Source organism: Gouania willdenowi, chromosome 19 (assembly GCF_900634775.1).
Source record: "Gouania willdenowi chromosome 19, fGouWil2.1, whole genome shotgun sequence".
NCBI classification, from domain to species: Eukaryota; Metazoa; Chordata; class Actinopteri; order Blenniiformes; family Gobiesocidae; genus Gouania; species Gouania willdenowi.
Window position 1 is genome coordinate 26,763,326 of NC_041062.1, and position 10,631 is coordinate 26,773,956.

Below are 10,631 nucleotides of genomic sequence, written 5' to 3' on the forward strand. Positions count from 1 at the left end.
ATGCTGGAGCTGGTGGTTCCTGATCAATGGTTCACAGCTTAACTAGTCTAGAACATTCTGATGGTCTATCCTTCTATTCTATTCTGTTTGTTCACTAACCCTAACCAGTCACAGCAGATGTTCTCCACCTCTGAACCTGGTTCTAAAGGAGATTTATTCCTATAAAAAGAGAGTTTTTTATTCCCACTGTCACTAACTGTTTGTTCATGATCTTGTTGGGTTCTTACTTTTTACTGTAGACTTTATATTTTGTTCAGCACTTTGAGATGACTCCTTATATCCTGTGGCGTTTTGTTCCCTGCTCCCAGTTTTCCCTGTGCTTCCTTGTTTGGGTTTTGTTCTTAAAATGGATGACGACCCGCGCTACCTCCATCTCTCTCTGCATTGGGTCCACACCACCACCACTCTGTGACAGTCTGAGCCAATCAGAGCTTTAATAACATAAATAAAAGTATGTACGATTTGCTCTGATATCATTGGATCAATTTGAGTATTGGCTTGTGATGTAACAGAAGAGTTAACTCACGATACCATACAGATATATGAAACATTTAAAACAAAAACACAAACCCAATGAAGAGTAACAAATGTTTGTAAAAGTGTTTTGCTTCACAAATAAAAAAACGAAAACAAATGTACCAATTTAACTGTTATTATTATTTCTCATTCTTGTAACAATAAAGTTTTAAAGCCTTATTATGGAATAAATCCAATAGCAACTTAAAGAAGGAGAGAGTAAAGTTGGTCAAATGAAGCCGTGTTCCTATTTATGATGTTCTACAGTTCTACATCATGACAATACTGTAAAGTATAGAATATATAGAGCAGCATTTCTCTAGTGGTGATGGAGAAACTTATTAAGATCTTATTTAAACAAGTGTAAATATGACTAATGCTACGTTGCTCTGCGCTAGCTAAACGTACTGTCAGATCTTTGATGCTCTTCACCAACACGTACTTCTGTGGATTTTCATCTTTGACAAACATGAAACTTAAACCCAGAGTTCTGTTCATCCTCTCACGCTCACTCATTAAAGTTGATCAATATGTTATATTACTGGTATATGTTCAATCAGAACATGTTTGATAGATTTATTTTCACAAAAAAATAACAGATTGGTTTCGTACTGAAAATGTCAGTCGAGCTAATTAATTAATTAATGAATCCAGTGATAATTCTGAATAAGATGCTTTATTGTGTGCTTACAGATTATTATTAGTGTGTGTGTGTGTGTGTGTGTGTGTGTGTGTGTGTGTGTGTGTGTGTGTGTGTGTGAAAGGTTAAATGAGGGACAACCAACATCAAGGTCAGTCTGTGACGAACTGATACTCACAGGAAAGTGTTCATACTGAGATTACCTATCTATACGTGAAGTGTGTGTGTGTGTGTGTGTGTGATTACTCACGAGGCATGATGCTGTGGTTTACCAGCTGCTCTCGCGTCCTCCTCTGCTGTAGTCTGAACTGTAGGACTGGAGGGGGGGGGGGAGGGGGGATTCTTTAGAACTTTAACAGTTATTATCCTTTTCAAAATATCTATAACTTTACCACATTCAAATAAAGAAAAACTGTATCGTGCTCCAAATGCACAGCCATATGTACATGTGTGTATGTATTCATAAAACATACAACACACAACTGCACACAACACAACTTATATATGTATATACTGTATATATATATATATAAATAATGTGTGTGTGCAGGATGTAGACAATGATAAACAGATAAACACAACTCCTGCTTTTAAACACATTTACACAGCAGTGTGTGTGTGGTCCACAGCGTGTGTGCACGTTCCTCTCTCTCTCTGTGTGTGTGTGTGTGTGTGTGTGTGTGTGTGGGTCATAAACACAGAGCCTCCTCCATGTCTGTGATTCTGTGGCTGACTTCTTTCTTCTTTCTGTCTCTGTCAGATTGTGAAGCTGCTCATGATGAGATGTTATTAATCATAAATATATGATTATATATAAATGTTTTATACTACTTCTGCCCTCATGATTCATAGACGTAGGCACCACATGTGGCTCTACATCTAATGTTGAGCTTCACCCAAAGAAAACATAGAAAATGACTGTTGAGTTGAATGTCATGTGACAAAAGTCAACTTTTAAACATTAAATGTATTCTACGTGTAAAAAGTTAGAAAATCCTGTCCTGCATTAAAACAGAAAATATGATTGTTCAGCAAGTAGGAGAAATCACCATGGTAACTTAGACTAAATCACTATGGTAACTTAGACTAAATCACTATGGTAACTTAGACTAAATCACCATGGTAACTTAGACTAAATCACCATGGTAACTTAGACTAAATCACTATGGTAACTTAGACTAAATCACTATGGTAACTTAGACTAAATCACTATGGTAACTTAGACTAAATCACTATGGTAACTTAGACTAAATCACCATGGTAACTTAGACTAAATCACCATGGTAACTTAGACTAAATCACCATGGTAACTTAGACTAAATCACTATGGTAACTTAGACTAAATCACTATGGTAACTTAGACTAAATCACTATGGTAACTTAGACTAAATCACTATGGTAACTTAGACTAAATCACCATGGTAACTAGACTAAATCACTATGGTAACTTAGACTAAATCACTATGGTAACTTAGACTAAATCACTATGGTAACTTAGACTAAATCACTATGGTAACTTAGACTAAATCACTATGGTAACTTAGACTAAATCACCATGGTAACTTAGACTAAATCACCATGGTAACTTAGACTAAATCACTATGGTAACTTAGACTAAATCACTATGGTAACTTAGACTAAATCACCATGGTAACTTAGACTAAATCACCATGGTAACTTAGACTAAATCACTATGGTAACTTAGACTAAATCACTATGGTAATTTAGACTAAATCACTATGGTAACTTAGACTAAATCACTATGGTAACTTAGACTAAATCACTATGGTAACTTAGACTAAATCACTATGGTAACTTAGACTAAATCACCATGGTAACTTAGACTAAATCACTATGGTAACTTAGACTAAATCACTATGGTAACTTAGACTAAATCACTATGGTAACTTAGACTAAATCACTATGGTAACTTAGACTAATCACTATGGTAACTTAGACTAAATCACTATGGTAACTTAGACTAAATCACCATGGTAACTTAGACTAAATCACTATGGTAACTTAGACTAAATCACTATGGTAACTTAGACTAAATCACTATGGTAACTTAGACTAAATCACTATGGTAACTTAGACTAAATCACCATGGTAACTTAGACTAAATCACCATGGTAACTTAGACTAAATCACCATGGTAACTTAGACTAAATCACCATGGTAACTTAGACTAAATCACTATGGTAACTTAGACTAAATCACCATGGTAACTTAGACTAAATCACTATGGTAACTTAGACTAAATCACTATGGTAACTTAGACTAAATCACTATGGTAACTTAGACTAAATCACCATGGTAACTTAGACTAAATCACCATGGTAACTTAGACTAAATCACTATGGTGACTTAGACTAAATCACCATGGTAACTTAGACTAAATCACCATGGTAACTTAGACTAAATCACCATGGTGACTTAGACTAAATCACTATGGTGACTTAGACTAAATCACCATGGTAACTTAGACTAAATCACTATGGTAACTTAGACTAAATCGCCATGGTGACTTAGACTAAATCACTATGGTAACTTAGACTAAATCGCCATGGTAACTTAGACTAAATCACTATGGTAACTTAGACTAAATCGCCATGGTAACTTAGACTAAATCACCATGGTAACTTAGACTAAATCGCCATGGTAACTTAGACTAAATCACCATGGTAACTTAGAATAAATCACCATGGTAACTTAGACTAAATCACTATGGTAACTTAGACTAAATCACTATGGTAACTTAGACTAAATCACCATGGTAACTTAGACTAAATCGCCATGGTAACTTAGACTAAATCACCATGGTAACTTAGACTAAATCGCCATGGTAACTTAGACTAAATCACCATGGTAACTTAGACTAAATCACTATGGTAACTTAGACTAAATCACTATGGTAACTTAGACTAAATCACCATGGTAACTTAGACTAAATCATCATGGTAACTTAGACTAAATCGCCATGGTAACTTAGACTAAATCACCATGGTAACTTAGACTAAATCGCCATGGTAACTTAGACTAAATCACCATGGTAACTTAGACTAAATCACTATGGTAACTTAGACTAAATCACTATGGTAACTTAGACTAAATCACTATGGTAACTTAGACTAAATCACCATGGTAACTTAGACTAAATCACCATGGTAACTTAGACTAAATCACTATGGTAACTTAGACTAAATCACCATGGTAACTTAGACTAAATCACCATGGTAACTTAGACTAAATCACCATGGTAACTTAGACTAAATCACTATGGTAACTTAGACTAAATCACCATGGTAACTTAGACTAAATCACTATGGTAACTTAGACTAAATCACTATGGTAACTTAGACTAAATCACTATGGTAACTTAGACTAAATCACTATGGTAACTTAGACTAAATCACTATGGTAACTTAGACTAAATCACTATGGTAATTTAGACTAAATCACCATGGTAACTTAGACTAAATCACTATGGTAACTTAGACTAAATCACCATGGTAACTTAGACTAAATCACTATGGTAACTTAGACTAAATCACTATGGTAACTTAGACTAAATCACTATGGTAACTTAGACTAAATCACTATGGTAACTTAGACTAAATCACCATGGTAACTTAGACTAAATCACCATGGTAACTTAGACTAAATCACCATGGTAACTTAGACTAAATCACCATGGTAACTTAGACTAAATCACCATGGTAACTTAGACTAAATCACCATGGTAACTTAGACTAAATCACTATGGTAACTTAGACTAAATCACTATGGTAACTTAGACTAAATCACCATGGTAACTTAGACTAAATCACTATGGTAACTTAGACTAAATCACTATGGTAACTTAGACTAAATCACTATGGTAACTTAGACTAAATCACCATGGTGACTTAGACTAAATCACTATGGTAACTTAGACTAAATCACCATGGTAACTTAGACTAAATCACCATGGTAACTTAGACTAAATCACCATGGTGACTTAGACTAAATCACTATGGTGACTTAGACTAAATCACCATGGTAACTTAGACTAAATCACTATGGTAACTTAGACTAAATCACTATGGTAACTTAGACTAAATCACCATGGTGACTTAGACTAAATCACTATGGTAACTTAGACTAAATCACCATGGTAACTTAGACTAAATCGCTATGGTAACTTAGACTAAATCACCATGGTAACTTAGGCTGAACACATAACCTGGTCTGGGCCAGGTTATGAAGTGGATCGGATCTGAGCGAGTAGTAAAGCCCCGCCTCCTGACCAATCAGATCACCCAGACTGAGGGGGATATGTGAATAGAAACACGTGTGTGCTGTAATAAAGTCAAACTGTTTATTCTCCATGAATTAATATTCAATTAAATTAAATTTAACTTCATTTGTATAGCACAATTTACAACAAAGTAATCTCAATGCGCTTGTGATTGAGATTATTATATAATCTCACTAATTTAATCATTAACACATCAATTCCTGCATTACACCTAACAGTGTTGTTTTTAGTCTGAATTATGGATTTAAATTCTTCATATTTTTAAAGAATTATTCCTCAATAGTGACATAAGTTTCTCTCCACAGTTTCTCTGTGATTGGTCTGACACTACTAACTCCGCCCCCTGTCACAACAGCGTGCACATTGTCTGATATTACTATGGAAGTCAAAAATAGACTGTAAATAAATGTGTTTTAATGGTAATGAAACCAAAGAGGTGAAACCACCGTCCGGCTGATCTCATTGGTCGAGAGACTTCTGCCTGGAACTTATCGATCCAACAAGCGAACAACACCAACATGAACAAAATTAGCTCAATTGGAATTAATTTTTACCTCAAATGAAATATGTGCCAGATTTGATGTAAAGAGATTAAAACATAATCCACTGTCTGTTGTCAATCAAATGATGAATAATAAACTCTTATAGTTTCAGATTCTCAGTCTGTTTTTTCTCTCGTTTAGTGGTGACTGGGTGTGAATGGTTTAATGGTGACTGGGTGTGAATGGTTTAATGGTGACTGGGTGTGAATGGTTTAATGGTGACTGGGTGTGAATGGTTTAATGGTGACTGGGTGTGAATGGTTTAGTGGTGACTGGGTGTGAATGGTTTAATGGTGACTGGGTGTGAATGGTTTAATGGTGACTGGGTGTGAATGGTTTAATGGTGACTGGGTGTGAATGGTTTAATGGTGACTGGGTGTGAATGGTTTAGTGGTGACTGGGTGTGAATGGTTTAATGGTGACTGGGTGTGAATGGTTTAATGGTGACTGGGTGTGAATGGTTTAATGGTGACTCTGTGTGAATGGTTTAATGGTGACTGGGTGTGAATGGTTTAATGGTGACTGGGTGTGAATGGTTTAGTGGTGACTGGGTGTGCATGGTTTAATGGTGACTGGGTGTGAATGGTTTAATGGTGACTGGGTGTGAATGGTTTAGTGGTGACTGGGTCTGAATGGTTTAATGGTGACTGGGTGTGAATGGTTTAATGGTGACTGGGTGTGAATGGTTTAGTGGTGACTGGGTGTGAATGGTTTAGTGGTGACTGGGTGTGAATGGTTTAGTGGTGACTGGGTCTGAATGGTTCAGTGATGGACTGATCACTGATCATTTGATCTCCTTGGTTTGTCTAGGTTTAAGTTCAGAGAACAACTCAAAAGTCATATCATCACCACAACCAATAGGGTTCATTGATATTGTGAGTAAATTTGAGAAGATTTGGATGAAAAATATTTATGATAAATTAATTCTAATGTAAACGTTTGTCCTGATGGTGGCGCTAGAGAACAGGTCAAGGTTTCATTATCAAGGGATTATTTATGGATTCAACTAATAAACAAAGTGTCTGACACTAAAACTTGGTCAACAATTTTCTTAAAATAATTTTCTGGAGGCAAATATCCATGGGATCCCCAACGGTAAAATGTGTTAGTAGTATTTGAGGATAATAGGAGGATAAAAGACTGGTTCTCCTGATCACCCACAATCCTGTGCGCTCTACATCATCTCTGATATTTCCTGCTTTTGATCCGCTCTGAGAGCGGTTGTGTTCACAGTCACTCCTGACTTTGATTGGAAACGCTCTGAGACCCACAGAAACAATCATTTTAGAATTCTCCTGTTTGATCCACTCTAGACTTGGTTTGTGTTCACACTGACCAAACGAGGAGGACCATCAGACCAAACCAGGTGGACTATCAGCATTTTAAACACTCTAGGATTCATCGTTGTGAACACATCCCAAAAGAGTCAGTGCCTCACTGGATTTAAGTTCTTTTTTCTCTTTTGTTCAAATGGTTTCAGTCCTAAAAAAACAAAGATCAAAGGTTTCTGTCCTAAAAACCCAAAGATCAAAGGGTTTCTGTCCAAGCTGTGTCTGTGTCTGTTAAAGCTCTACAGCTGCACTACAATCTACTCTTTACTCTTAAAGCTTAATTCAGGTCAAAAGGTTTCTGTCCCAAAAACCTAAAATCAAAGGGTTTCTGTCCTAAAAACCTAAAATCAAAGGGTTTCTGTCCTAAAAACCTAAAATCAAAGGGTTTCTGTCCTAAAAACCAAATGTTCAAAGGGTTTCTTTTTAAAAACCCAAAGTCAAACAGTTTTTGTCCTAAAAACCCAGAGTTAAATCGTTTCTGTCCTAAAAAACACCAAAGGTCAAAGGGTTTCCATCTTAAAAACCCAAAGATCAAAGGGTTGCTGTCCTGAAACCTGAAAGTTCAAAGGGTTTCTTTATTAAAAACCTAAAGTCAAAAGGTTTCTGTAATAAAACCCAAAGTCAAAGGGTTTCCGTCCTGAAAACCCAAAGCAGACTGTGATCACATGATCACCACAGCCCCCTCGGCCACTCTCACTGTTGACTTTTATGGCAACAAAGGACTTATTTACACACTGTCAGATTTATATTGTAAATAAAGGATCTGTGCTTTGGTGAAGTGGTGATAATCACACAAACCAACAGATTGATTTTCTATTCTGTGCCTTAGACACTAGAAAGAAACAAGGTAACAATAACACATCAGCGCTAGCAGCACGCGTCAGAGTCACTTTAGTTACACACATTCTCCTGAAAATGTTCCTGAGCAAACGCAGGAATGCGTTAGTGACACACCGATCAAACATGTAATAAACAAGCATCGCTCCATGAAATACTCTGTTTATTTTACACTAATAGACTAATGCATAAAGCTGACATTCTTTATTGCTAGCGTCTGGGACACTTATTAGATATTTAAGAGTAAGCCATAGATACAACACTTTATAGCACTAAGGCAGGGCTGTCAAACTTCTTTTAGTCCAGGGGCCAAATATGAAGCAAAAGCCACAGATTATCGGCAGGAAAACATTCAAATTCCAACATGAAAGTCCTCCAGTTTGCACTTTCATGTGTAAATTATACGTGATATTCAAGCAATAGATATCAAATATCAGTCTTCTGGATTTCCTTAATTTTTATATAATTCAAGGGAAGTCTGTGTGTGTGCGTGCGTGTGTGTGTGTGGAGCAAATATCTCCCCAGACGCGGCGCGAGTTGGACCTGAAACTCGGTCAACGGGTTCCAAATACCCTGAGTGTGTATCTGTTATTTTGGAGTAATTTGGTCATTTCAAAATGTTTATTTTAATATTATTTCACTTCTGAACGGCCCCGAAATGAAACCTATTCAGCTTTTGACCTCAGGGTGTGAGGGGGCGCTAGTGCACCATCTATATCTATCGCCACTTCCGGTTCCAGGTTCATGACGTCACCGTGTCGCAGTTGTTTGGGTTAAAAAAAAAAAAGGTCGATATTAAAAAGGTTTTTGTACCGTCATTTAAGTTAATATTTCATGGTTATTTAATATTATTCCTATAATTCCAAACTTACTTTAAATCTCGGGTCACAGACGTCACTTCCTCCTTCATCTCCATGAGTGTGGGCGGTGCCTGTGCTGATGGTCGTTAGCCGATTACATCACAAACATTCTGCTTCTTCAGACAGAGGAATGTAACGTTATTGTGAGCGGATGGTCCTCTATGATTATTGTTTGTTCTGTGCAACGGTGAGTGTTTCTTCTCATATTCTACTATGTGCTAAGAAAGATGCTAGCAGCTACAATGTAAACAAACACACACACACGGCTGATGCGTGTGCGTGTGTGCACTACATCGGGATGTACAGGTGAACTCACACAGAGCCGTTGAGAGAGATTTGTGACTTTGGTGTTGAAAAACATTTATTTTTGTGGGACTTTCAGGTCTCTTTTTTTTACACACACGCACACACACACACACACACACACACATTGTATAATTTTACTATTGTATTAAAGTTATTGCTATTCTTATAATTACCATTATATTCTTTTTCATTATTAATATATATTTTTATTATAGTTACTGGTGTTCTCATTGTATTATTAGCATTGCTATATTATCATTATATTACCTTATAATTATTTAATATTGTTTATAATCAATATTGTTTTTAGTGCATTATTATTTTGTTATTGTAATTATTACCATTAATATCATTACATTACTTTTATTACTATTACTACTTTCAGTATTAATATTATATCAACATATTTATTATTATCAGGGCTCTGCACAAACTTATCCAGTGGTGGCACTGGTGTGACCAACTGTCTCTGTTAGTCGAGGGGTTGTACAGCATAGACATATATGTTGATGAATAGTTGACTTAACTGGTTACCGTAGTTACCGTGTCTCTCTTAACAACCTGCAGCGGATTATGTGCAAGAAGCGCATGTGTGTGATAAATAACGCACGGAGGAGATGGCTGACACACACACGCACGCACGCACGCACGCACGCACGCACGCACACACACACACACACACACACACACACACACACACACACACACACACACACACACACACACACACACACACACACACACACACACACACAGTATTTATAATAAAAATATACTAAATGAGTAAAATAAAACTAAAAACTAAACAATATTTATACAAAAATTGCACAAAAAGACAACAGAAAGATACAAAAATATGCAATTATACCCCTTATGCTCCACATGAATTCATACTTCTGACGGGCTCTGTACTAGTGTAAGAAAATTGGAAGAACAATAAAGGATTTTGGAAAAGTTCAGAGTTCTTTCAACAAATGACTGCCGTTGTGTGATTTTCTCCATCATTTTTAATTTCTCCTGCGGGCATACTGGATGCTTTCAAGCACCTGTATCAAACTCATGGCCCGGGGGCCAAACCCGGCCCTTTGACGCATCCAATTTGGCCTGCAGGAGTAAGTAAAAAATGACAGAGAAAACATGAATCATTGTTTGTGTAAATTAACTCCTGATGCTCATATTTCATGATTGCAGCCATTTTTGGTGTTAAACTGTTAAAAAACCCTCAAAATTCTGACAAAATATTTAAAATTTCCTCAAATTATGACAATATTTCCCTTCATTAAATAGCAATTTGTCACA

The 10,631-nt window shown here is 36.3% G+C and overlaps 1 protein-coding gene across 4 annotated transcripts in view; it reads right to left on the reverse strand.

Annotated features, from left to right (window-relative positions):
* myocd (myocardin) overlaps positions 1-10,631 on the reverse strand; it is a 43,150-nt gene that overhangs the window by 23,061 nt on the left and 9,458 nt on the right. For all 4 annotated transcript variants that reach the window (XM_028476426.1, XM_028476428.1, XM_028476427.1 and 1 more), the window contains exon 2: positions 1,407-1,472. In XM_028476426.1, the coding sequence (XP_028332227.1) occupies positions 1,407-1,472 (66 nt within the window). The remainder of the gene's footprint in view (positions 1-1,406; positions 1,473-10,631) is intronic.